The sequence below is a fragment of the Eucyclogobius newberryi genome, unplaced genomic scaffold (assembly GCF_026437365.1).
Source record: "Eucyclogobius newberryi isolate DKJ021-1_F unplaced genomic scaffold, fEucNew1.0.hap1 SCAF_13, whole genome shotgun sequence".
Classification (NCBI taxonomy): Eukaryota; Metazoa; Chordata; class Actinopteri; order Gobiiformes; family Gobiidae; genus Eucyclogobius; species Eucyclogobius newberryi.
Genome location: NW_027315757.1, coordinates 25,769,939 through 25,797,645, shown reverse-complemented (window position 1 = coordinate 25,797,645; position 27,707 = coordinate 25,769,939). Strand labels below are relative to the sequence as shown.

The window sequence follows — 27,707 nt, the reverse complement described above, 5'->3', positions numbered from 1 at the left end:
AGATTAAATAACACATAATAGCTGTGAGTTTTGATTAATATTTGACTGATTATAACAATTAGATCATTAATTATGAAGGTAGTCATTAGTCAATTTGGCTAATGGGTTTGCACTTTACCTCAGTTCACAAAGGTTTTGTAAAGATGACTTATAGTAATGAATAATACACAAGTATTTGTAACTTTTATTTTATTTTTTCTGGCATGTAAAGTACAAATAATTAAACAATTCCATGAAAAAGTCTTCAAGCGTCTTCAGCAGAAATCCCAGTAATAAATATCCTAGACTAAACTGAAAGGTTTATTTTTTCTTTGTTAAATTTTGTTCGTTTTGGTCATGTTTGGAAGTGTGAGATTTTGTAATTGTTTTTTGATCATTTTTGCCGTTTTGATTTGTTCTACCATTCCAGGCAAATGTAAGAAAAACATCACTAAGTTACTGCGTCCCCTCTAAATAAATAGACACAAAATACAGTTGGTTGAGAAACAGAAGACCACTCTACCCTTTGTCATTCTCAAAAACTCACAAGACATTTTTCCTGAAGCCAAAGCCTAAATAAATATGTTTTTGAAACGACATGATTGGCTTATTGACAATAGCAATGACAGGAATGTGTCTTGTGAGTGGCTCAAACTCGGGACATCCCTTTGGTCCTTGCTAATTGCTAGACCCAAAACTGGGCCAGCGTCTGGCTATAGGGGCTGTCCCATGTCTCAAGGGTTCTCCAAGTGGTTTGAAAAAACAAGACTGTGATTAGATTAAATAATTAAAAGATTTTCATTTAACAAGACAAACAGAACACAGGCAGTAAAGGCATAACATCTAGCACACAGCATGTATGTTTATACACTTCAATTAGTTAAATATAGCAGTGCATTCTTTGACTATGGAGAACGATTCCAAATTGTACTTCTAAAGCTGTTTTTCTATTTGTCCCCCTTTAAGAAACAAAATGGTGTAACCACAATTTTGGCAAACTTAAAATCTTTTAAACTTGCAAATATAATGAAATAAACCATAAATATACACCAAACATACTTTGTACGAGGCAATAATAATAATCATAATAAATAGTTTTTTAAGTTAACAATAAGTTAAAACTACAAGCTTAAAGTCGCCCAAATAATACAAGTTTGTTGGCGCTATTTTGAATTTTTTCAGTTTAAATTATTTTATGTTGCAACAAAAGCTACCACAGACTTTTACAAACACAATTAAACACAGTTTGATTGAAATAAAAAAATCTAACTAAGTCTAAAATCTGCATACACTGTAAAAAACTGCAACTAATTCAATAAATGGAAGAAACAGAAAGAATTGTACCCAATCAATGCAACCTAACAAAATTGTTTGATCATGTGTGTCCTCTATGGCAACATCAACAACACAAATACGCTAATTGAACAAGTGACTATTGATATGTAAATGAAAGCAATCGGTTACAGGAAATAAATTATATTTGAAATTGACATGGGCTAAGACTCATGATATATCAACAGTATCCCTTTCAACATATTTGAGGATTGGTCTAATATATAAGCCAAATATGCCGTTTCTTATTTTGCATGGACAGAGCACAAATTAGGGGCTTAAGGGAGCGATTATGTAAGTTTATCAATGAGCGCTGTCCTCAATTGCTCCTTTCACTTTTCTGCAAACCTTTTCAGCGTGACATTTAATTTTCTTTTTTAAAAATATATATCATTTGTTCTCAGTCAATATAAAAACAAAGCACATTGCACTTACTGTTCCATAGGAAAGTTTTTTTGTCTTTTTAATGATTATTGTTGTTGCTCAAGCAGTGGTACTGTTTCCTGCCATGGTCCTTGGCTCTCTACTGATCGTATACATAAGGGGTGGTATAGACTGTGTATGGCCAGTTGGGGCTGTGGTCTTTCTCTGGTCTCAGCGAGTGCTTGGTTTCCTGCCTCGATTCTAAGGGCTAGGTTTGCTGTGGTTAGCTCTGGAGACAGCAGCAACAATCATTGGGAGTGAAACAGTAGCCATCCTATTCTTCGAAATGGTGCAATGTTGACAATTTCCAAAACTTGGTCACTCAAGACAAGTGGATGATATTAATATAGGGGAAATCTCTATATGTGCATATTTTTCCCAATATTAATTTTGATATGCATTTCGATAAGTTCTGGATAAAGTGTATGCAAGTGAGGGTGCTTACAGAAGTTGTTTTAGTAGTGGCTGTAGGTTGTAATGCAAACTGATATGCGCAACTTAGGTTTTAACAACAGATGATAACTTAAATTGTAGAGGGTCCTTATTTAATATATAACATAGATTTGTACAGCGATTACAGGGAATAATATAGTTAGTCTTAATGTGTCCTTTGTACTGCCTTGCAAAGCAATTCTTTGGCTATTTGGCTAATTTTACATCTCATAAAGAATCATGCTTGATGTCCATTATGAATGTTTGTCCCTGTCTGAATCTACGTTTCACTGTTTGCAGCGTAGAGTAGTTTTCAGCCTGACAATGAGCCAGTGTCACCACAGCTTTGTCGAGGATTCTCAAGTCAAAGAACTTCGCTTCACTGCACCATCATTCAAGCAGCACTGTACACAAATTCAGGACTGAGATGTGAGCGACAAGCGCCCGCGTACAGATGTGTGTCAGGTTATACAACTAGCTGTCAATTTTCAAATGGTTGAACAGTTAAGTTTGTATGAGATACAACGTGCCTTCACCCCCTCCCTAAATCCCCACCCACACACCGCATGCTTGGTCCCCTTTGCTCTGCAAAGATCAGAGGGTTTAAAATAAAGCCATGCGATGTCCCAATTTTTACAAGCTTAAGATCTGTAAAAATTCAGCACAAGATCTTTTTCCTTTGTATGTATAAAAATAGATTTATCTCTAATGTACTCCTTTCAAAGAGATCGTCCTCTTTGGCTAACACAGCGTCATTTAGAAAAGAAAAATGTTTTGTATATATTTGACCTCATTTTATCGATGATGATGTGCAGATGTCTTGATAATGAAAGACACTAGCTCTCCCAATGGTAGATCTCACTACTGTCTGGTACAGACATTTCAGTGAGACAGGTTGGCCTTAATGCTTCATCAAGGGTGTCATAAATAATTTCCATGCAGCTGGGATATTTTAAGAAATGCTATTTTTGTGATAGTGGCTAATGGATCTGAAGCGAACAAATATGATATTGTGTACTAAACAGGAGTAAAAGATGTCAGGTGTGATGTTGTACAGTCATCTTTTGAGAGTGCAGAGAGTTCAAAGTTTTCTCTGAAGCGTTTTAGGAAAAGATTTTAAATACATTTGAAGAGCATTTGGCAAAGCTGGAGGAACTGGTCATTTTCTCCTTAAATCATTTTTAAATTGCTGTTGGCAGTTTCAAGTCGGTTCTGAATGTTTTGAACTGCAGTGCTGTTTTTGTGCACCAAGCATTTGGCTTGCAATGCCTGTGTTTTACTGAAACACATGACTGTAACCTAATTCACAATAATGCCGGTGCCCTAAATTTGTTTCACTCATCTGCAAACCTGCTGAAGACCATTTCTGTGGAGCTGTACAATGTGCACATATTTCCAATTACTTTGATATATGTGCTACTATTTTTACCAACCTGACATATATACACTGCATTTCTCCGACGATGATGACACCAGAAAATCATGTTAAAGGGATCTCTCTATGCTGTGTGATATAAAATGGTTTGTGATCTATATTAAAGGTGCGATGATAAATAATGCAAAATGTGATTGTTTTAAATTTTTGATATGGTTGCGTGGTCGTGAAATGGTTTTCCCCTCATCTTTCATAAGCCCTCCGGAGATTCATTAACAAAGGCTGTCACCATGAGAGCACTGCCACTGCTTCGTGTGCATCTTTCCCTAGGAGCCTTTCTGTTTGTGATAAATATTTATTATATCAAACTGTGATTTGTGATATGTGTGAGCTATTTGACATGTTGGCATAAGACTGTGAGGTGAACTTGATGGTTTCCCAACTACTCTTCTCTGTGACCAGTATTTTATTGAACGTAAATTGCAGGGCCTAAGCTAACAGGCTCATAAAGGGTAGAGAAACTGCCTTCACACTAGGCACCACCTAATGCAGGTCAGGAAACAGTAGTCAAAGTTTCTAGAAAAATGCTTACATACTCGGCTATTATAACCACCTTACATATTGAATATATAGTTATATTTTAATAGACGTATATAAGAGAACACTGTTTTTAATTTCATTTTCTTTGATCTAAAAAAATCGCTTCAATTCGATTCAAAATGCCCAAGTGTAAAAAAGTGACTACATTCTCTCCAGCAACATATTGGGAGAGATTGTGGTTTAAGTGTTTGGGTAAATTGCACATATTCATTTAAATTTTGATCGTTTTCTTTTTTGTTCATCATGTGTCATCATAATTTGCCTGAATTCAATCAAAGCACTAAGTACACATTCTCTGTCACATTCGTTAAACTGTCTCCTAAATAGATAGCTCTTATTATCCCTATATAACCAATCAGCTACGTACCCCCATCTAATTCAATCCAGGCAAATATACAGGGAAGGACTCTCATGTCGCATAAGAAGAAGAGAAAACAAAAACTCCATCGGTGTTGATCGGTGTTTTGCTCGTGTATGGACGATCATATGTGTGAGTGCGTCTGAATGTCTGTTTTGTGGTAATATATTATGGATTTGTGTGAGATTATGTCAGAGAGACTAAGTCCAGGCCCAAATATAGTGAAAACACAGGGAGCTCAAAGTGCCCTCCCCAAAGGTTGCAGGAGCTCGCCCCACTGGCCCCTGTCTCTCACACTTTTTCAGGCCTTATGCTGCTTGCTGGTCTTGAAGGACACCTGCAGCACCCGGTCTCCCAGGCGGTACCCGTTAAGGCTGGCGATGGCCATGGCAGCCTCGTCGTAGTTGGTCATGGTGACGAAGCCGAAGCCCTTACATTTGTTGGTGGTGAAGTCGCGAATGACCTTGACGTTGGTCACGGCGCCAAACGGTCCGAAGAGCTGCCACAGGACGCTTTCGTCGGCCTCGGGGGACAGGTTGTAGACGAAAATGCACCATCCTGCTCCGGTGGGCCCACTGAGGTTGACTCCCGCCAAGCTGGTCATGCTGTCGATGGTGATGGGCGAGAATCTGGGGAAGAGAGGGGGAGAGCTACCATGGGTGTCATTCCGAAGTTCAACGCAACTTTCAGAGCTTGTCTCATATAAAATGATCTTTAGTCAGGTATGGAGTCGAGGCCCCTCTTCAATTTCTCACTGTGGCAGCAAAACCACCTGCTCTCACACAAAATGACACGCACCCACGCAATCTGCATAATCTGCTGACCATAGCCTGTGTGTAAAAAACAAAATTAAAAACCATGAATCACAATGTCCAACTGAAACCACAGGAACAAAACACAGAAACCTATAGAGAGGGATGAAAGGCAAATCAGATTTAAAGTAAAGAACTGAGGAGACGCAAACGCCATGTCCATGCTGGTGAAAAAAGGGGACATTAAAGCACACAAAGAAACACACACAAAATACCTCTTAAATCAAATAACAAAGACGATAACGTAAACAAAGCCATGCCAGAATACTTTGCTTTTTGGACATACGCTACACGATGGCTTACGCTCAATGTTTTTTTTTTTCCTTCTGAACTATTATAATATGATGGTTGATGATAATCTATGGACATAAACGCTACAAGCAGACGGTATTCCAGTTTTTCAGGTTTGTTTGTTTGTTTTTTGGCACGGATGCTTTCGGAAGGACACCTTTGGCATTTACCTCTTGACTCCGTAGCTGGCGTTTAGTAAATTGTCGAGTCTGCAACGCAAGAGGGAGAATGAAGGGGATGCAAAGGTTAGTTATGAGATCTAAAACAAGGACAAAAAGGGCCTTCAGACGTTCAAATGTAGCTCCTTTGCCGGCTGGCCTCTAGGGGGCAACCTTCACCTCATTGCAAGCCCCAAATCATTCAACAAGCAGATGCCATGTCAAATAATAGTCTTGAGTACAGTCCATTTCCTCAAGCGTTCAGTGTGTTAGCTTTTTGTAGTATGTTTAAACTCAACACTAAATTCAGCTTCTGCAGTACGTCTGTGTCATTTCAATTCCCTTCTCTGTACTTTTGCCATTTTAGGACACACTTTGTAAATAATAAACAATAAAAACATGATGAAGGACAGACAATATTGCATAAAAAGGTTCCACAAACAATTACGGAGAAGACCAATTACAAATATCCTTTTAACCTTTGCCAGAAACTGCATTCACAAGCAAATTTCGAACGGAGTCAATGCCGTGAAGTCATTTGCATCCGCTTCCGATGGAGAACATAGTGAAGTGACCTGGGACCTTGTTTGAAAGCGATGGTTTTACAGATATGTGTGTTGTTAGTGGTGAGTCACAGAGCAGCGATACAGGTTAAAGGCTCAGTACCTGAACCGCTGAGTTTGGTGATGCAGGGGCCCCGTGTACCGTCTGGCAGCTGTCTGATACAGTTGAGTCAGTAAGGCTTGGCCCGTCTTCTGGCTGGGATTGTTGGCGAATTTGACAGTGATGGGCTCTGCGGCTCCCAATGGTTTCTGTCCGTTCAGACCTTTGATGGCCTCCTCCGCCTCGTTCCGTTTGTCAAACCGGATGAATCCCACTCCTCGAGATATGCCTGGGTCAAAAGAATGCACAGAAATGTTACTATTGGGCTGTCGTAAAACCAAAGAAATCAGAGGAAATCCAAGACAATGACGATGGAACCTCGAGGTATACCTGTAACTTGGTCGACTAAGATGCGAGATGTGATGATGCGACCATACTGGGAGAACAGTTGCTCCATGTCTTTCTGGCTCATTGTTTTGGGTAGTCCACTCACGTATAGGTTAGCGTCACGAATAGACGCTGAGCTGGGACGAGCATATGATACCTAGAGCACACAAAAAACATATATTTATAGTACGAAAGATGCACCATTTTGAAATCAGTAGCATCTTTTAACAATGTAAATGGTTACACACTGAGCTAACACTTAAGGGTGAAGAATCCAGTCATTTAAATTCTAATTATTAGCCTTTGTGCAGGCCATTGCCTTTGTGCTATCTGTGGACTTAATCAGAGCCTTGAAGCTCAGTGAAATGACACAGTGCTGCCGTGACACATAGGGATGTCTGCAGCATGTCTAGAGCTGATACCAAACTTAATCAAAAATCATCTTTGTTATACGCTGAAAAACAGTCTTAGCTTGTTTTTAATCCACCAGGGAGTTAATTAATGCTGAAGCATCTGATTTTTCTGTGATGTTTACATCCCTAATGATTCCCTGCCTGTTTGCCTCCTTTCACTTCATTTTCACTTTCCATCTTCTCGCCTCGATGTAAAGTCACACTTCTAGTCTTGTGTGAGTGGAAGCGTGTAAACTCATGTATGATGTATATAGCACTGCCTGGTCCATTGTTAGGAGTGCTGCTGTGGTTTTGCGTGATGGAGAAACAGAGTGAGTGTTGTCTGTGATAGGCTGAGCTCCTCTGTCCTGCCTTTTTCCTTTGTCTGTATCCTCCAGGGACAAAACGGCTCTACTGGCAAACAGCAAACAATGTAAGGCAAGCAGCACATAATAAGACCTAAGGATCCTTGACAACATGAAAACATTTCCCCCACATTATTTAGCAGCCTATATGTTGGGTTGAATGCAGGGGCTGATGTTTGATGTTTGTTTGTCCATAACCCATGTCTATTATGTCTGGACTTTGCAGCCTGCATAGAAGAGGGTTGTGTGGTACAGTGATTAGCGGGTGCTGGACGAGTCATGGGGGAGTTGCTGTATTCGGGGAGGCTGCCCTATAATTAACCCTCTCCCTGTCGCTCCCACAGTACAGATGGTGCCTGGAGCCCATATGGCCCCTAATCCTGTCATTGGCATTCTGCTCCCTGTGCTACCCCCTACCCATCTACAGCGGCCCACTCCCAAACCAGCTTTCACTCGCTCTCTCCATTGAAGTCCTCTTCAAAGTCAGAGGAAGAAGTAAAGTCAACATATTTTTTGCTTCTAGTGTAAACAATTAAACATAACTTTTGTTCAGTTGACAGAATTACATTTTCTTTTGCTAATTAATCATTTAACATATATTGCATTTTGTATGTGCATATAGTTGTTTCTTATAGACTTAACTATATTGCCTTTCAACAAAGCTTGCAATATTTTTAAATGTTAGAAGGGGTATTGGATCAATGAAAACATCTAACTTGAATTTCATTAAATTACAAGACAGCTCGTATTTCATTGACTTATGTTGAAATGAACCTCTCATTACACGAACAGCTGTTGAACCTGATCATTTGCTCTGCTGTTCACAGATTTGTATTTTGGGGATGCTGCACTTTGTCTCAATCTTGCTTGTCTTTGATCAGTTTTAGGGATGGGTGAACAAACAAAAAAGGGAAGTATTGTGTTATAATATGCTCCCCTTTTGCCTCATCTGATTTAGGGACAAAGGAAGGCCCTAATTAGCCAGAACTGTGGGCAGATGGGGTAACCTGGACTGACCCTTGTGCTCCACAGTCAGGCACCCTAATTACATTTCCATCACAATAACCTCTGCGTGCTGTCCGCCCCTTGCTTTCTGACCTCCACTCTCCTCGTTTTTCTCTTTTCACCCTTTCTTTCTGTTCCTTTGTTGTAGGCGCTGCACCCGTTGGCCCCCTCAAACACCCCTCCCTCTGTCACGTCTGTTACCATATCTCCGAGCTCCAGACACCAATTTCCTCTTTCTTTTATCACCCCAACACCAAAGAACGAAAAACATATAGTAAATCCTTCTTACCTTGATTGTTTTTGTTTGCAGTTTTAGACCATTGAGTGTATTGATGGCTTTGTCAGCATCATTTGGATCAACGTAATTTACAAATCCATATCCCAAACTCTGACCTGGACACAAAGGCACATCTAAAATTAGATAGATAGAACAGAGTTTTATTGGGGTGGAGAAATTGACTTAATAAACAATAAGTTAGAAAATTGTACATGCAACAAAAACATATCTAATGATAACAAAAGTAAATATGTATATATGTATTTTTTTGTAAAATAATAAAATAAATACACATATAAATAAATACAAAATAATAATCACTATCACCAAAGACATTATGATTTAACTAGCAAAATGTTATTAAAATGAATTGATTTTTACCTGTAATTTTGTCTCTGACTAGCTTGCAGGACTCAATTTCTCCGATGCTACCGAACAGACTCTTGAATTCTTCCTGGGTCATGTTCTGAGGCAGATAGTTGACGATCAGATTGGTTTTGCTGTCGTCCGTCGAACCATTGGTGCTAATGACCGGACCATTTGGCAGACTTGTTCCACATGGGCCATTGGATACCTGGGTTTCCATGGTGCTGATTATCTGCTGAGAAAGAGATGTATTTTAGATTTATAACTCAAACTGGTCATCAACATTGTCACTGTAGCCAGATGTGGGGAATCAATATTGAGTGAATGACTACATGCCCCCCCCCCCTGCATATATATTTTTTCCCTATCTTTCCAGTGCTTGCACTCCTTGCCTGTGGTCCTGCAGATGTCAAAGTGGCCGGTCCCCCTCCCCCCACGCTCTCTTCCAGGGTCAAACGCCATTACATCATTTCACAGGGACGAATAATAGTAATGAGTGCACATGCAAGGCCAAGCTAGAGACTGGGGACTGGAGAGAGCAAGAGTACTAAGAGCCATGACAGGCACAGAGAGTGTAAATAAAGACCTTATAAATATGAGATTATGTGACTTGAAATGTATCGTGTAGTTCATAGAGTTCATAATGTTTCTTAATTAGAGCTACAAAAGATTTTTCAATAACATCTGTGTGGTCTGTCCTACTTTCACTCTACTCTTTCAGACAGCATTCATCTTGAAATCAGCAAACTATAGTAATTCTGCATAATGTAATCAAGGGGTATTCTTATAACATCATTACACAAAATGGATTCTAGACTTTTGTATGTGCACAACAGGACATTTCCTAGTCTATTTTTCCTTTAGTCTATTGATTCATTTGCATCTTTATATGCCATGTTTTACCGCTGCTACATTGTACTGTTCCTTTGGGTTATTTTTAAATCCCAGTGTCCTTTTGCACTGCTTTTTCAACACGGTCTGGGAAAACACGCGCCGACCTGCCTTCTAACCTGCCATCTTCCTTTGAGTTCACCTCCACTCAGGTTGCCCAGGTAACGGTCCCTCAAAGACTGCATTGTTTCTCCAGGCTGAATATTAATTCTTCTCTCCAAGCTTTTTACTTTTAGTTTGCAGCATTATATTAAGGGCAGAAATACAGGTCATTTTTCCTCTGTGAATTAATAGTATATGACACTAGAGAAGCAAGAAGGCGCTGTTAAGTCATATTGATTATGACAAGAAGATGACATGAGAAAGACTAAAAATAAAATACTTCAAGTGAATCTAGAATGGCAGTTTTATACCAATCCGCCATATGTAAAAGCAAGAAAAAACCTTGCTGTTATGTTCTATGTGTCTTAGTATTTGATGGGGCAGAGAGAACGTGTCCTGAATATGACAAAAGGCGAAAAGTTATATTAGGGCAAATTTCTCTCGCCAACTGAAATAACCCTCAGCGTAGCAGAACACACATCCCCAGTGAACAGTGTTATGGAGTTATATAATTCACAGACCACTGAGTATAGGCCAGTAACCGAGAACGGCTGACACAAGCAGTAACTACTAGGCTTTAGAAAGAACAGCTTTAAAGTTAGAGTTGAAATAACCTACCAAATAAGGATTTAACTTGAGTTCCTCGTTATTGTTAAAATGTCAGGAACTAAATTGTGTTTAAGTTTAACCCAGTAACACTGCTGCTTCGAACTAAGACAAAATTATCACTCTAGGGAAAGCTTGTATCCATGCAACTCTGAGGTCTTATGAGTACACTCTTTCAAAGCTTCCACAACCTAACCTAACCTTTTATTTAAGCTTTGATAATTTAAGGAGTTGGCTTGGTACTTTTTTTCTATTTTGGGGCCCGGTGAGATCTCCCTTAATATTTTATGCAGTGCATCAGCGCCATCGCCTACACATAGTTCCAGACTTGCACGCAAACACCAGCCCTTCCTCCTCTGCCAAACGCATGAACCCAGACTCTCTCACGCAAACAAGAGGCCTGCCTCCTTTGCCAAGCACAGCCCATGTACCACCTACACTGCACACTATGAAATCGTGCAAACATTGAAACATACCGTAAATGTAAATGCGCTCGAAAGCTCTGTGTTTGTCTCATGCCAGCAAACAGCTTCTCAAATTAACTTCTGCTCCAAATGCAGTAATGCACTAAAGGAGAATTGTGTGCTTTGACTAGATTCTACATGGTTAGTTTCAATGCTGATACAGTGAATGAAAAACATGCTAAGAAAGACACATGTATGTATCATAATGTTTTCTATGTTATAGTATGTATTCTTGAATGTAGTCTGCATTATAATCCATTTTGCAAAGATGTGTTTTCTTTGGACGGCATGAATCAGAAGTGAATGCTAGGCTGGAGTGTAAATGAGCCTTTTAAATAACACAGATTACGGGATTATAGTGAACAAAGGGCATTAGCCACACTCTCTGCAGCTTAAGGGATCACGGTGGCAGCTGTAAAATAACACGACGACAGGAGTCACAGCTCGTGTCAGAGGTGTGCATCCGGGCCGGTCTCTGTTCCTCACTACGCAGACTAAAAATAAAGAATTCTTAAAGATTTGAGCGGCGTGAATGTGCTCCTTGTTGATAAGATGTGAGCAGACACCATCAAAAGGCTCGGGGAGACAAATCTGTCTTGCAGCAAGTCCTTGTGCACGGGGCGCTCTCCAGCGTGCTGAAAAAAAAGGGAGTGGCTTTCGGATACTTGCATTTGAAAAGCTCTTGAAAATACTTCCCATTTTATAAAATTCTGAAGCAGAATTTGCCTTTTGCAAGTAAGTTCTATGCATAACACGTTTTTGTTTTGGATTTCCAACAAACAGTCTGCAGAAAGTGCACGTTCTCTCATTTACTCGTTATTTAAAGGCAGGGCTTGTGCAGGCATTCATGAAGCGCAGCGCCTTTTTGCTGAATAAATGTATTGAAACGAGCAAACAAAAGAGCCACCCGTTCCTCCTCGTCTCCCTCACTCGGGCTATGGCAGCACTATGAATATTAATGTAAACAGTGGCGCTTTGTGTCGTGGCTAGAGGCTGCAGGACTCTCTGGGAACAATGAGTGTTACAGTTGCCAGAGATCCGAGTCAAAAACGCCACGGCCAAGTCCAGACCAAAATCTACAACTCTACTACTTATTTGCGGATGCTCATTCATAGAATTGATGCACGCGGTTTAATTTACTATGTGTAAAAACGATAACACTAAAACCAGTTGACTTATCCTTTTCTGGTTTATTTTTTTTTTCACGCTCTTAGCCACATGTGTTTTTGATTGTAAAGACAAAGGGTCCAAATAAGACGCCACATGTTGTACAGTGGCAACGTTCCACTCTTCCTGTATTTGTTTGTTGTGCGTAATTATACGAAGCTACGGGCAACAAGAGGAAAGCATGCTTACATAATTGCAATTAACATAACCGAGGCTATAAGTTGAGAGACAATTAGGTTAGCTTCAAAAATTGCCTTTGTTTTCTTTCCCCCACACGTTTGAAATGTAAAATAACACAAGTATAAAGTGTTTATCCAATCTAGTCGATGTCTGGGTGCTCTCGGTGTATTGTTTGGCGTGCTGGTAGCGGATGGCTGTCCTTGTCCTTGAATTGTGTAAGTGGAAGGTTATCTGACTCAACATTTTTATTTGCTAGGCACTGCGGTACAACGTGGAGCACTGCGGACCATGTGCAGGGGCCACTGTGGCGTGACACCGGGGCCCGCGTGGACAATAGGTAACGAGAACAAAGGAACAGAGGAGGCTTCACTGGAGGCACGTCAAGTACATTTGGACGACTCTCACACAACGAGGTCTGGCCCTTTAAGACCCGCGCGGATACTTCATAATAAACATGCTAACGCTAGCTCTCACACCCTTTGTGTGGACACGAATACCATCTGAAATGACACGTGTGCCATTTATCTCTGACTGCACAGTACATTGCTCAACTGTTTGGTCGCTGCAAAACACGAGGATGTAATGAAACAAGTCATTTTTTGGATTTATGCTATTGTTATATGTGTCACATTTTTTAACGCGAATGTGCCTTCGTTGATTTCGGCGTGATGAGAAACGCCACGCTGTCGACCATGTAAGATGTCAAGTGCTAAATCAGAGCGGGCCTTTTAGGGCTCAAAGGCCCTGGTGCGTTTGTCCGGCAGAGACACGCCCAATCCAGCCATCGGCACAGCTCTCATTTATCACCGCTCCATCTCCCCTGGTCCTGCGGGCGCGGTGCACGCGTGGATCACTCTGGCGCCTCAGAGATGCGGGAAAAAGCGCTTAAACGTGGATGTGCGTGTTGTTGCGTACACTACTATCGCCGCTACGAAGGTTTCCCGTCCCGTTTAGTCGGTTGTATCGCAACGAGAATCCTGAGGAATTTCGGACTTTGTCTGAATCAATGCAAACCAATGGATGCGTAATCGCCCCCTCCCCCCTCCCTCCCAGAGTGACTCGACCCTTTTCCTTTGCCTTGTTGGATGGGCCCTCAGCCTCCGGCATCATGTTTTGTCTCATAGAGCCGTCTTCAGCATCCTTAGCTGCGCCAAGTGGAGAAAGACAGCTTCCTCCACTGCGCGTCTCACTGTGTTTCTCTGCTTTAGCTCTGTAATGTGGCTCCTCCAAATCCTTGTCCTTTTACACGGCTCCCTTCTATTCACAGATGCGACATTTGGCAGTCCTGCTGGTTGTCACTAAAGGCTGTGATGGAAAATGGCAGGTTCCAGACTTATACATGGCAGACGACGACTGCAGTCCTGGAGCTCTCAAGCATAGCGCATCCTCCAGTGTGAGGAAGCTAATTATCACTATCATCGGTCTAATCTTATCATAGTAGCACAAGCCTGCATACTAAACAAACACTATTCAACCTTAACACCGTCTGTGTGCAGGCATGTCAACAAACCAAGCTTAATATTTGATCTGGTGTAACAATAAAAGGACACGTGTGCACATATGACCACGGCCAACACACCGTGAGGATGCCGCTCTCTCCATCACACAAGAAACAAGAGAAATAGAGGTATACGTACAGTAACCATTCTTGACGTACAATGCAAGAAATCTAGGTCCTTCTCTGCGCTGATCTTGGGCTGAAGTCTCCAAGCTCTTCGGCCTTTAGAATATTTGGCTCTTGCTCTGTGTCAGGTCTCCAAATTAAAAGAAAAAAAAGAAAAAAAGGAAAAAAAATTACAATTTCGTCCGGGAATCTCAGCCCTTTGCGATTGTAGGTGTCCTCTATAGGATGAAAATGAGGAGAAAGGGATTTTCTGCCGGATGACGATGAGGGAGTGTTTCTCTCCGAGTGGCGTGGGCGATGGTTCAGAAAAAAAGAGAAGAAGCAGTGCTCCTCAGCGGCAGGGTGTGTCCAGGGGAGGGTGTTTGACTTTGTCTGTTTTTTGTGTGTAATTCCCTGCTCCACTCTCTGTCTCCTTCTGTGCCTCTGCTGCAATGTTCTTCTTTTATGCGTCCTCCTGGCTGGCAGCGCGCGCAGCTGATTGGCTAATTGTGCAGGGAGGGTACTACACGGCAGCCATTGCAATGCGCTCTTCTCCCATTATCCCCTTTAGGAGAGATAACCAAGAGCCCCCTCCCTTGCCTCAGCATCCACCCTCCTCCTCTGTGCCCTGCCTTTCTTCCTGCCCCCCTCTTAACTCACATGCAGAGCGCAGTGAATAGGCCTCCACCTGCACTTTCAGAGCAGATGGGTGCAGTACAAGGCAGCAGACTTATTTCTCTCGCTCCTCACACTCGCCTGTCCTCTAGCAAAGCCTGATTTCCTTTTTCTCGGTTTTGAAATCACGGCAAAACACATTCACACTTTTGTCTGTGTGAATAAAAGAGCCGGACCCGACGGCAGGCATTCGTACGTCTCCATTCTCTTAGTTTCCGTCAAAGTAGTGAATTACAACAGACTGTGCCCAAAACACGCTATAATTATATGGGACTAGAAACAAAGGACATAATAAGATGAATGAGGGCAAGCTTTCTGGACCAGACAGATGGTTTACTGTAGAGTCAGGTGCAGATATGGGAATAACTAATTAGATGTATTAATCTACGTCTGGAAAGTTTAAAAATAAAGAATAATGGGGTGTTTTTCCTTGCTGTGAATGTGCTGGAATATATACCATCCTCTTGGGTCAATTTTGCCCTGTCAGGTGCAGCAGTGATTTTTGACTAACTTTACAACATCCCATGCAATTTCCTGTTCCTGAGTGTTCACTGAGACATGTTGTTTGGGTTCATCTATAATGCATCCTCTGCCCCGGGACATCATGTGTGACAAATGACCTATTTCTGTGCAGACCCCCATAGGGCCTTGACCTGGGGGGTGGGTGTGTAAATCACTGCATATTTATTAATTTGTGTCTGGTAGGTACTTTTATTTGCGTATGTTCGGATGTGATAAATTGTCTTAAGTAACTAGCTTTTTGTGTCATTGATTTAGTAGCGGACACGGAGACACACTGCAGTGAAAGCCAGGCTGGCTTTTCCCCAGCTGACCTTGAAGAGTCCTCCGATATCTGTGGCTCTCCGGCACTAAGGTGTGGGAGGAATATGTTTGCATTATTGACACTGACCACTTGTTATAATGGCAGAGTATTGATGCCTCCGTTCTCCCATCAGGACAAACGAGGCACCGACTTCCTTATATAGTGCACTTCCGCTTGTTCCTCTATACTCGGTATCGTCTTGTCATCGTCCTACAGTCCACTTCCAGTCACATTCTGAACATTTGCCTTGTGTGAAATTTTACATAATTGCCTTACATAAGTAGCAAGCTCAGCTCAGGGCTTGGGTGATATTAGTGAAGATGAATATTGCATGAGGAAAGCACTCGTTAAGCGTTAATAAGAGGATAGAGATGGAGCCCCACTGTCAGTCTGTCTTAGCCCCGCCCCCACTGTTCTGTCAAGCAGTGACTCAACTCTGCCTGGATGTGCTGGAGCCTTTGAGTCAGTCTGTGAGCAGAGTGTGCCACCGCTCCTTTTTATCAGCGTCTAAGAAGAAGAGATGGAGGGATTCAGTCATTAGGTGCTTGTGTTTTTGCCGGCTTTATGCTGCAAATAAGAGCTGCTCTTGTCACACAAAGGCACCTAGGCCCGTCGACTGACTGCAGCCCCACTTACAGTTCACACTTAATGTGAATAAATGGGCTTAATTGTGGCCCCTCATTAGAGCCCTGCTTAGTAGCACGGCAGCTGAAGCCTCCCTTTGGGTAAGAGGGCATTTGAAGCGCCTATTGTGCATCTTTGAATCAAGGATCAAGTATTGCTTTTGCTTAAAAGCCTTTTTGTTATTCCACTGATTATTTTCTTATTCTTCCTCCAGTGATTAGGAGCTTTGTTGTAATGGTCCCTTTCTTTTTGCATATTGAGGAATGCACTTAGATGTGAGGAAAAAATGTTACTTGTTTTCAAGTTCTTCAGCCAAAAAAACAATACAAACTCACCAAAATATGCTCAAAGACAAATATGGCTGAAGACCTGGCTAACAGCTTTATTTGCTTCATAAATGTTTACAAAATGTAGTTTCATTGATAATAAAATATTGGAAAAACAAGACAAAATACAACAACAAGCAAAAATATTCACTGGTTTGTAATTAAAATAGATATTCAATATTTAAAACTGTTCTACTCTGAATAATGTAATACGTTTCTGATATGTACGTAGTGGTGGACAATGAAGAAATATCATATTTTGAGAGAGTATCCTGATAACTATATTCAGTTTGTATTATGTCAATCCAACAGGAATGTGCTAAAACGTCATTATCAGACAAATGTAGAAATGACTGTAAAATAAGTGTAGAAATGTCACCATATATCATCATTTGGAAGTTAACAATATACAATATTTTTAGTCAGCTCTTTTTTGCAGCATTTTATTATAAATTGTATACTATTATAAACGATATAAAACATTTGCATACCTTCAAACAACAAACAATCCCCATTTGTTAGAATCCAGAGCAGCCTATAAACTCTTTAAATGACTACAAACTCAATTACTGTCTCTATATAATGCACTACCCTGCATAATAAAGGTGATATTAATAGAACAACCCTGTTTTATAACTAACCTATAATGGAGCAGTGTAATCAAAATGTTGGCCTATGCTGGAGATTTATGGCCTAAAGCTAAAAAGTGCAAATATCAGCTCTATATTTGATATATTGCTCACCACATCTACATGTAGTTCGCACTCATGTTCTCCACATTGCCTGTGGTAGACGGCTGGCCCAGTGCGCATGGGGAGATGGGGGTAAGAGTGACACTATAGCCCCGGCCGGCGTGTGTTCTCGGGGGAGGGGGAGTATGATTAGGCCTGCAGGTCTGGTTAATTCAGTGGCCTCTCCATCAGGCCTGGCTCTTGGCAATTCTGTGTTGGAAAGCAGACTCACTGAAGCGATCATTACTTTTAGGAAAGGATCCAAAATTAAATTAGCCTCGTTTTAAAGGACATTTGTTGGTAATGGCAACTGGCCTAATTCTAAGCTTCATGTTTTATTTGGCATATTTTCTGTGTGGTCTCCCTCAAGGTCTGCACTTTCACTGCCTAGCCTTCCCTTCTTTCTATATCTTTCTGCCAGTCTGGATGTGTTGTCTTTAGGCTATTATTAGAGTAGACAGGCCGGTGGGAGGAAGTCTCTGAAGTAATTGCTCTTGTCATTTTTGCATTTATAGATTGTATTTTGCAATTTAGTGTCCAGTTTGCTATACTGTATTTTGTCTAAACTTCATTGTAACTTTCAAAAAAACGTTGACCATATTGAAAAAAATCATGATAAAGGATTGCCACATAGATTTATCAGTTGCTTTGGTCCAAAGTGTATACTGTCGTTGTCGACTCGCTTATATTGACATATTTCAACATGTATCAATTCTCCTTTGAGTCGATTCCTGGCCTTGAGAACAATTGCCACAGTTCGGAGCTCTTCCAAAGTCAAACATGTTTCACTTAGATTCCTTTTACAGAAAGCTGCTCTTATTAATGTTTTATATTGTTATGTCTGGAGAGAGACTTTAAATACACTACACTCTCAGGCTGTCTCTTTGTTTATCTAGCACTACCCTTGCTTTAATTTCACATAGAACTACATGACAGGCACAGTAACAGAAATACTTAACAACCAGTGCAACTACTGTGCAATCTGTATGAAAAGCTGAACAAATACATTCAATACTAAAGACACGACTAATCCCTATTATGGTAGCATTGCTTTTGTGTGAGATGATGCTTCTCTACAAATGATAATAACAAAAACTACTCTAAAATGTATTTTTGTTTTGTTTTGTTCCTTTGCTACATGTTCAATCTGATTCTTTCACTCTCTGGCCCAGGCTCTTGCCCCCTCCCTTGTACTGTAATGGGAGAGTCAAAATCAATAGCACATTAGTCTGGCCGGAAACTCCTGTGGAATTAAATATGAATGACCGAGATGGCTGCTCTACCTGCTGCTGCGAGAGATGACTCTTGGGGATGTGTACAGTTTTTGTATTGTTTCTTCCTCCCTACTGTTCAGGCCATTTCGGTTATGCTTTTCCTCCAGCTTGCCGGATCACTGTTGTGTCGGACGTCGGCGTGGAGATACGATTCGCCGACGGTTTCATTTTCTCCTAGGCCTTGGGAACAGTTACCGGGCCTGATAGCACAAATGTGATATAGCAAAAAGGATATGGAACATTGCAAAGCCTGTCAGCACAGAGGCAACAACAACAACGCAACACCCATCTCCTTCATACACAGCAACAACACTTTTCGAAATGGAAAGATATTATCAGTAGATCACAGCTGACTTTTTTTCACAGTTTACATCAAAATGCAATATGCCGCTTTCTCCTTTATGGCGCTTTCGATCAGATGCTCTGTATATACACGCTAGAACTTTTTATATGCAAATACTGTACTTGCTTCCATTTTCATTAAGCGACATGAATTCTTTTAACATGCTGTTTGGCTTAAAAAGCATAATTTACAAGGTGGTTTCAGAGTGCGGGCGCAGTGGTGGGTGGTAATACGAGACAAAAAGCCACTGCGTATAGTTCTGGGAATTGGCAGAAGCATTGGCACTGGTAAGCTAATACATAGATGATATGTAGGTAGATATTTGCAAGCTATATTTCATCCCATAAGAGATGAAACAGTTTGTGACAGATGGAGTGATATTGTTCCCCTGTACTGCAAGTGAGTGCAGCCCCTCCTGCTCTCCCTCTCTGACAGATGTAGGGGGAGGACCACGGTGCACTCTTCTTTCTTTTCAATTGATTTGGGTGCTCCAACCCTCAGGGACTGGAGGAGGGTGGTGGCGGTGGCGGTGGCTGGGGGTTCTGTCATTTCCTGCAACACAGAAGCTGCTAAAACTGACTCAAGTGCCATAAAGAAATTGTAAATATATAGTAGCGTATATGCATTTATCTGCATATGTTCAAAGATGCTAATAGCGGCGTGTGGCTCTACATTTACAGGGCTATTTCCATAAATCTCAGTTCGTGAGTGACAGTGGCATGCACTCAACCATGTAATGAAAGCAATGGAGAATTTGTGGCTGCCTGCTGCTGGTGGCTGGGCCTAATGTGCAGCTTTCAGCCCATTTATTGCAAGTTATCGCCAAAGATGCAAAAACCTGATAACACGTTTTCTTTATCATTTTGGTACATTTAAAATAGCTTTATGTATAGGTTGTATGGCAGTAGGAAAAAAATATGTATGTTGGTTAGGTTATATGTATAGATATATATGTTAAATATTGCAATATTTTATATGTTTATGAAAGTAATATTATGCTCTATGTCTGTGTTACGTTTCGTATTCATTCTGTGTGGCAGCCTGTGTTTCCACAACAAATTTCCTTTTGAACAAATAAATGTATGTATCTATGTATAGTCCCTTAAGTTACTAAATGTAGGACTTAATTAAAGTTTACTTAATAATTCAAATATTTAGAGATGCTGGGTTTTTTGATCATCATTATTATCATTATTATTATTTATTTTGATTATTTTGCCAGATGTTGAAGGACCATAACTTAATATTATTTAAACACAAATACATTCCCGCAACACTGATATTTGCATCATAGTGTGCAGCTGTATAATTTTCAGCTTGACAGGAACACTTTAGAGGCTGCTGCTTTTTGTGACCAGTCATAATTAGGTAGATTTGCTGTAATTTAGCTATTAATACTTTCAGCCCCACTTCCAACCCACTTTTCTCTGAAGCGCAAACATTCATGGAGTTAACAGCTGTCTTGTGGCAGATGTGTCTTGTTGCTTTACTTTTCTCTCCATCCCTCGAGGGGAAAGGTCAAGACAGGGTTGGAGGTCAGTGCAGAGAACCTCCTAAAGATGTTTAATGTGGATGTGCATCTGCCTGCCCCATCGTCACAGAAAGGAGATTCGAATTAGCATTATTGATTACACTGCTCAGTCTGGTGAGCACTGATTTCACCATTCATCTTTGGCAGCAGCTGAAAAAGCCAAGAATCAAAGCATGTGTTACCATTACAATTCATGTTGTGATAAGCTTCCCCAGAAAACTATTACTTTCCTAATGATATTTCTTGTTGCGTCTGCTTTACTGAGCTAATATTTTCTGCTCGTCATTTTCCGCTATCTGAGTTAATGTTGTTAGTTTTTCCTTTTCTTTTTTTACTGCTGCTTGTAATGTCCTGAAAGCAGATCCCAGTAAAAAGTGGTTAATGATTTTAATGGGGCCCCGTGCAGCGGGGAGTGTGTGTAAGGGGGGGGGTTAGGGGCAGGGGAAGTGGGGCTGTGTCCATGTGTGCCGTGGGCGCGTGGCGACTGAGCAGGTGGATGACGGGCAGCTGAGTTGTGGTCTCAGGGGGGCAGGGGGCCTCCATTTTGAAGGACTCTTGGGGTTGAGAGAAGCCCTGAAAAAAAGGCAACCCCATCTGGAACTGAGGTGGGGGCCCTGGTGTGAAAGAGATCTAGTGGGTGGTGTCTGACACTCTCTCTTTTGTTCTTCGGTAACACAGCAGTGGTGGTTGTAGAGGTGGGGGCACACTCGGCTGTGGGGGCTGGGCGCTCAAACAATGGTACAGATCTAGGAATTGAAAGCCTTCGATGAACAGAAAAGCAAGTAAGCAGACAGGAAAGGTGCAGACAGACGGATGAAGACACATGGAGTAGGTATAGGAAAAAAATGCAGAAGATGTATGACTGCTTCTGCCACACATTTTACAGTATTTTCAATATAAGGATGAAAAGTTTTCCAAAATTAAAAGAATCTCTTTTTTGTGCGTGCAGGATTTGAAAAATGGTTTAGCTCTACTGAAGATTAACATTTCTTTTCCTACACTGGGGCGAAAAGCGTGACCGAGCTGCTGCTTCAAAGGGAAAAGCAGTTGCTTCATTTAGTTTTGTTAGCTTTCTTTTATGAGACAGACTAGTGCCTGCTGTGTGCCTGATGCTGCAGCCCTGCCTCTCCATACATAAACATATATCCCCAAGATGTCTGTCCCTGCTCTGCTGCAGCCAAGCCACTGTCACGCAAGGTTAATTTGGCCTGCGCTCCTCCATTTTTCACATCTCTTCTTTACAATTCATGCTATTCATCAGCCATCTCACTGAGGACAGCTCGACTACCTGCAGACGCTCTCCAGGGTGCTGAAAGGACTACTGCGGGATAGAGGCGCCGAACGATGGGGGGAGGGCTACAAAAACAGCAGCAGCAGAGCAGTATTAATTCATAGTACGATGTAAAGAGAACGTAGTAGTTGTTTGAGTTTGAGATAGGTAGGACGGTAACAATGGTCTTCTATTAATTTCACTTTGACAGGGTAATGTGTTGTTTCTCATACACAAGGATATGGTTTAGTGAAGTATAGCGTTCACGTGCTTGATTTATTTACCTCACATGTATCAGTGCTGATATTTATAGCCAAGTAATTATAGCCTAATGATTCTATCAAATCGGGGACATTTATTTAGCATTCAGTTACACTTGACAATGAACCAATGAACGCGGCTGCAAATGTCTCATCTTGTAGAGGTCACGTTTGAGGACTGAATCTTGAGGCACTTGAGGCATGGCTTTCTTTCTCTAGCTTTCATGGTAAATGGCCCCACCTGCTGGTGAAGTGGTTTTAGGACACTGTTTCAACACTGGTATAAACTTGTTCCTCCACCTGATGTCGCAGCTATTGGTTTGTGGGTTTAATGCACAGCACAAATGCACTTAAATGTATTAGGGGTGGAGACCATCCATGTTACCTCTGGATGTTGGTCAGTAGCCTAAATGTCTATGATGCTTGGTTGTTGGACTTTGATTCAAGCAAATAATACCCATGAAAAAGGGAAGTTGTACTGGAGCTGAAACGTGCGACCTTCACTGTTGTGAACTGAAACGCGTGTAATCCTAAACGGTGTTGTCTGAGCACTGTTTCCAGTGTCGGTGACAGCAAACCGGTCAGGTGAGGTTTCTGAACACGGCGCTGGGTAAAGTTGGAAAGTAGCGGAAGTAGTACTCTTGACAGTGAAAGAGAATCAACTTCATTTGAACGCGGTGCCAAACAAATATAACGAACAAAATATGCAGAATAGAGTTTTATCTTAATCAAGAACGAATGAATATTTTTTCATGCATTGTTTACTTTTTATCATTCAAAAAGGACACCTCAAAAACAATTACATTTTCCACTGGTGTTCTTTATAAATCCAGCTCAATCCAAATGTTAAAGGAGACATGTCTTTGTTCAGGTAATTAGTATTTTACATTTTGTTCATTGATAACGCTAATATTGATCTGGTAAACAGATCCACTGTCTTTCTGTTCAGAGTGGTAAACTGGCTTTGTGACATTATAGTCATGTACCACTCTTAATTTTCCAATCACAAGCAACTTCAGGGATGGGCGGGAATAGGGGGTAGGTGAAAACAGGAACTTTCTCAGCCTCGTTGCAGGACAATCCACGATTCCTCAAATAGAAAAAAAAAATCATCATCAATCTTCTTCTACTTTTGTGTGTTATGGCAGCTGGTATCCAAGTGTTACATCACCGCCAAACTTTATTCTTTAGACTTCATTCTTCAGTTCAAAGCCCACAAGTTCAAGCACATGAGATCCTCTTCTTCTTCCTTCTCCCCATCTCCCATGGTGTTTTATGGCGCCTGGTATCCAAGTGTTACATTACCGCCAGACTTTATTCTTCAGACTTTATTTTGTCCTTTCCACTTTCACAACAAGCGCTTTAAAGTTGATCTCGCTGACGACGACGGTGCAGATTTATTTTGAAGTCTAAGCGGATGTAGCTTGCGTTACAGTCGAGGCGTGCTTTACCAAACTTTTCCACGGTGTCTGCGTGTGTGTGCGTCTCCCGGCCGCTAGGAGCAACACGGAGGCTCCTGTCGGGCCCCAGCGTGGAGGAGGAGGAAGCGTCCCGAGCCCACAACACAGACGGGACAAGCCAAACCGCGGGGGGAGAAGCAGCAGCAACAGCGGCAATTTCCCTCTACTTTTACACTTTCTTCACATGGGGGAAAAGAAATGACGTCTACGGCGAGTGAAAGAAGGGCGTTTGCGCATAAAATCAACCGGTAAATGGCAAAAGTTACTGTTTAACTCTCTCTCTGGAGACAGACACTGACCCCGCTGGACACTTTTAGCCTTTAAGCTAGGATTTATTGTAACGCTTATCCTTAAACCTCTTATTTACACAGCTGTATCTCGTTTCAAATAACACGCGCGATCCCTTAATCTGCTGTGATACTGCAGTAGATCTAGATGTATTATTGGCCAGCTTTGTGGTAGTAGTAGTAGTTGTTGTTGTTGTGTGTAGTTTAGCGTTATTACTACTGCACTGGTAATCTCCCTTCTCTGCAAGTGAGAAGTGTGCATAGATTAAAACCTGGTAAAGAGGAAGCGTGTCTGATACCTGGGTTATATGTTCTGTTCCAGTGTGAGAAAACACCTTTGCAGCAAGAAAAGAACCATGGCCTGTTTCCACATGTTATAAACAGGTTCTTCTTCTTCACAGATTGAGTTGGCATCACTTGTATGGGCTGTGAACTCGGATTAATTTAGCTATAAACAGTGCAAACATGCCACATTTGACTTATTTACCATGCATTTGCTGATCAGTGAGGAGGAGGATCAGTTGTTTCCCAAAATGTGTACACAAATGGTAAAAGTGTAAGTTAGAGACATGTTTGGCCAGCTTGTTTTTAGCCGGGTGGTTGGATATTGACAAAAAATCTCAATATCAATATTCAGTGTTTTAACAATGCATCAGGAATGTGATAAACTGTGAATATGTCTTGGGTGAGGTTCAAGTGTTGCATAAAACATGAACAGACCATAAAATTAAGCACAACAAGGCAGCAATAAAACTGTGTATTTGTTATGCTTAGAAGATTTCATTAGACGTTTCTCTCTCTTTTTCAGGTCATTTTGATTAATTTTGATTATCGACAAAACACTCAATATTGTAATTTAGCATATTTCCAAACCCGCAATTGTGATGTGATGATTTTCATGTTTAAATATATATATATATATATATATATATCACCCTGTAGATTGAACTTGCATAACTTGAGTCCTCCTCTTGGTGGGACTTGCACTATTGTTTTGTGCCGGATGCAGGAAAGGGTGGGAGAGAGGGGTGTTATGGTTTTCCCCCCTACAGTTCATAGCTTTCCTTTTTCCTGTTTTAAATAGACGTGCATAAGTTTGCACACTAGTCCCCAAAGTCACAAATATTCATTTTCAATCCAAAATATCATTATGAAAACTTGAACTATACATTTGGGATATTGAAACGATGTCTTGGTGATGGCGCTATAACTGTTTAATTTCCCTTTTTAACAGCCGAAGAGAGACAAAATAAAAAGGAAAATAAAATCAATTATCCATTAGTTTGCATAACTTTGGAGTCTCTCACAGCTTTTAATGGCAAAAATGTACATTACGTTCACAGTCCACTTACCCTCCATCTGCCTATAGTTTTAGTTTGAGGGCTGTTATTCCCTGCTTTGTCTTTTTTGTGATCCTCTTTTTGCTGTTTGTCCATAAAGGCCTGGGACAGAGTTGGCGCTGTGCCTGGTCTCTGGAGCCAAGACTCCACTTTTTTTTTGCGAGATCCGTTAAACTCCCTTTCACAACAGCTGCATCAGCATCAGTGTGAGCAGCAGCTAAAAACCGTGTGAGAATCTATTCAAACTGACTGTGCTGTATAGCTGGATGTTCCAATCGCTCAATCAATGTAATTGTGAGTTAAACTAACCCAGTGGAAATGACAGACATTATGTTTTAGGACATTCTTTTTATGTAACCAGTATAATATTGTAACAAACCGCTTATACTTTGTCCCAGGACGGTTGCTTCAGAGGTCAGGAAACAAGTGACCAGAGACTATGGGTCGCCTCAGTTGTCGAAGAAGCGAGGAGCGGCACACCACCCTGTGAGTCAACAACTGTTTACAGCCCTTTTAAAGCCTGTGTTTAACCTGCTCAGAGCCCACAACCCTTTTTGGGAAGACTAATTAGTGAGACTGGGGAAAGATGTGAGGAAAGGCTTCAATTATAAACGCCAACAAGTGCACAAATTAATGTGCTTCATTTGAGTTTTATCAACCCATTGTTTAATAGAGTGGTTCTCAACCTTTTTCAGTCGTGACATCCAAAATTACAATAGTTGGCATTCCCTCAAAAACAAAAATAGACTAAATTGAGCCAGGCAGATAATCACAAACTGTATCACTGTTGCATAATTAATACTTTTAAATGTCTACAGTCTTAAGACTTTGCTCAATATTTAGTTTGTACCTGGCATCTAAAAAAGAAAACCAAGGAAACACTTGTAGAAGACCAGATAAACAACAGGAACACTACAAGCTCACAGACTTTAGAATGATACAAAAAATGTTTGTCTTTCTGTGTGTGGAGGAAATTCATTGTTGAGAGGCTACTTGAAGTGCCTTTTTTTCCTGCCTTTAGGAAACAAGCTAGCTACGTTCTGTACATTTAGAGCAACAGCAGAGAAAACTAAACTACATGTCGTGAAATAAAGTTAGTTTGAGCAAAACAAAAATTCAACAGACAAAAATGTAAAATAAATAAAGTGTGCCTTTAAAACTCATCAAAACTTTGCAGAGATCTTCAGACTTAATCATTAACACTGTAAATGTCTCAGATCTTTAATTGCTAGACGTTTTAGTTAAAGTTTGTAAGTGTAGTCTCATCTAACTTGAGTTTATTGACAGCTGCCTCTGACTGATGTGGTGGAGCCCATAGACTTCGAGGAGTATGTGAGCAGCCATGCCCCGGGGGTGGAGCCCGGGCCTCTGCGTCAGCTCCTGGAGTTTCCGCCTGACGATCTGGAGCTCCTCCATTTGGACAAAGAGTGCACTACACTGGAGCCCCCGCTGCCCGAGGAAGAAGAGTGAGTCCATGGCCAATGGCCAAGCATCCTGCCCTTTCCATTATCACACTCAGAGGAACAATATTGCTTCAGCATAGGACAAACAGTACTAAAGATGAGAGCAAAGCCTTTTCTCTCTCGCACTGAATAAACATAAATATTAAAAGCCTACTTTATTATTTATATGTTTTTCTATGTAGTCCACTGGATCCCAGAGTGAGAGATGCCTTGGCCGTCTACACAGATGACTGGCTCATCATTCAAAGAAAGTATGTTACTGTCTGATGTCAATTTTGTTGAACTAACCTCCATCACATTGTTTATTTAAGTTATACAAGACTCTGTTTATTATTCATATGATTGACAGGTCCATTAACTCTGGGCGTGTATTTTCTAATTTCCTGTAGATACCAGAAATACAGCACTGTGTACACGCCTCATAACGCCGAGCGGCAGAGAGAGAGGCAGCGAGGGCTGGTCAAACAGACTTTTGAACTGGATGAGGTCGCCGCTGCCGAGCGCCAGGATGATCAGGTAGATGAGAGAAGCACCTCATAAGGTTCTGTGGCGGACAACACCTGCATGAGTCTACAGAGATAGAAAGGTCAAACCAAACTTAAGAATATTCTCCATGAGATAGATGGAAGGTAAGAACATCTCCATGGAGACAAGCATGTGACAGACCCTTCTCCAGAAACATTACATGTCAGGTCTGTGGAAAAGGTTTTTAGTGATACAAAAACTCACAATGAACTAAATGTTTGTTTGGCTGAAATCTTACAAAGTTTGGCTTTATGTCAAAATTGTGAAGAAATGCAAATTCCCAATGATAATGAATATGACAGGCTGCAGTACATTTGCCAGGCTCTTTGTCACGAGTTTGATCACAATTAACTTAATGTCGCCCCCATTCTACACCCCGATTTCATGCTTAATTTTGTCCTGTCCATAAAGTCAGTGTGCTGAAAAATATGTAATAAAAGTGAAAACAATGGTGATGTATGTCTGTAATAATGTACAGTGACGTAGCTTACTGAAGACTGCTCATCATCTTACACGTTTTGACTCACATTTATGTTGAAGCGGCCCTTCCCCCACAGAGGAGATTAAAGCTGAAACATTCTCCTGGAGGAACAAAAACATGATCTCA

At 41.1% G+C, this 27,707-nt stretch overlaps 2 protein-coding genes across 18 annotated transcripts in view; one reads left to right on the top strand and one right to left on the bottom strand.

Moving 5' to 3' along the window:
* Positions 1 to 172: 172 nt before the first annotated feature.
* elavl3 (ELAV like neuron-specific RNA binding protein 3) lies at positions 173 to 14,687 on the bottom strand. 17 transcript variants are annotated; one of them, XM_072443135.1, is made up of 7 exons: positions 14,203 to 14,687; positions 9,171 to 9,390; positions 8,802 to 8,923; positions 6,755 to 6,907; positions 6,427 to 6,659; positions 5,773 to 5,811; positions 173 to 5,149 (listed from the first exon to the last, which is right to left on the bottom strand). In XM_072443135.1, the coding sequence occupies exons 1-7, from the start codon at positions 14,209 to 14,211 to the stop codon at positions 4,801 to 4,803; spliced, it is 1,125 nt and encodes a 374-aa protein (XP_072299236.1). In that variant the 5' UTR covers positions 14,212 to 14,687; the 3' UTR covers positions 173 to 4,800. The 17 variants fall into 17 exon arrangements, with proteins under 17 accessions (XP_072299236.1, XP_072299242.1, XP_072299237.1 ...); XM_072443141.1 differs by having other exon boundaries at positions 173 to 5,128; positions 14,203 to 14,684; XM_072443136.1 differs by having other exon boundaries at positions 9,171 to 9,387; positions 14,203 to 14,675.
* An 8,855-nt stretch (positions 14,688 to 23,542) lies between these two features.
* The window catches only part of dock6 (dedicator of cytokinesis 6), a 29,961-nt gene continuing 25,796 nt past the window's right edge, over positions 23,543 to 27,707 (top strand). The window contains exons 1-5 of the mRNA XM_072443074.1: positions 23,543 to 23,733; positions 25,511 to 25,598; positions 26,400 to 26,578; positions 26,758 to 26,826; positions 26,965 to 27,091. Of these exons, the coding sequence (XP_072299175.1) occupies positions 23,684 to 23,733; positions 25,511 to 25,598; positions 26,400 to 26,578; positions 26,758 to 26,826; positions 26,965 to 27,091 (513 nt within the window). The 5' untranslated portion in view covers positions 23,543 to 23,683. The remainder of the gene's footprint in view (positions 23,734 to 25,510; positions 25,599 to 26,399; positions 26,579 to 26,757; positions 26,827 to 26,964; positions 27,092 to 27,707) is intronic.

Coding starts and splice junctions, on each gene's coding strand:
- elavl3 (XM_072443135.1), bottom strand. Junction 8,924..9,170: donor AGTCAGAGACAAAATTACAG/GTAAAAATCAAT, acceptor ATCTAATTTTAG/ATGTGCCTTTGTGTCCAGGT. Junction 5,150..5,772: donor GCCAGCTACGGAGTCAAGAG/GTAAATGCCAAA, acceptor CACCCATGGTAG/CTCTCCCCCTCTCTTCCCCA.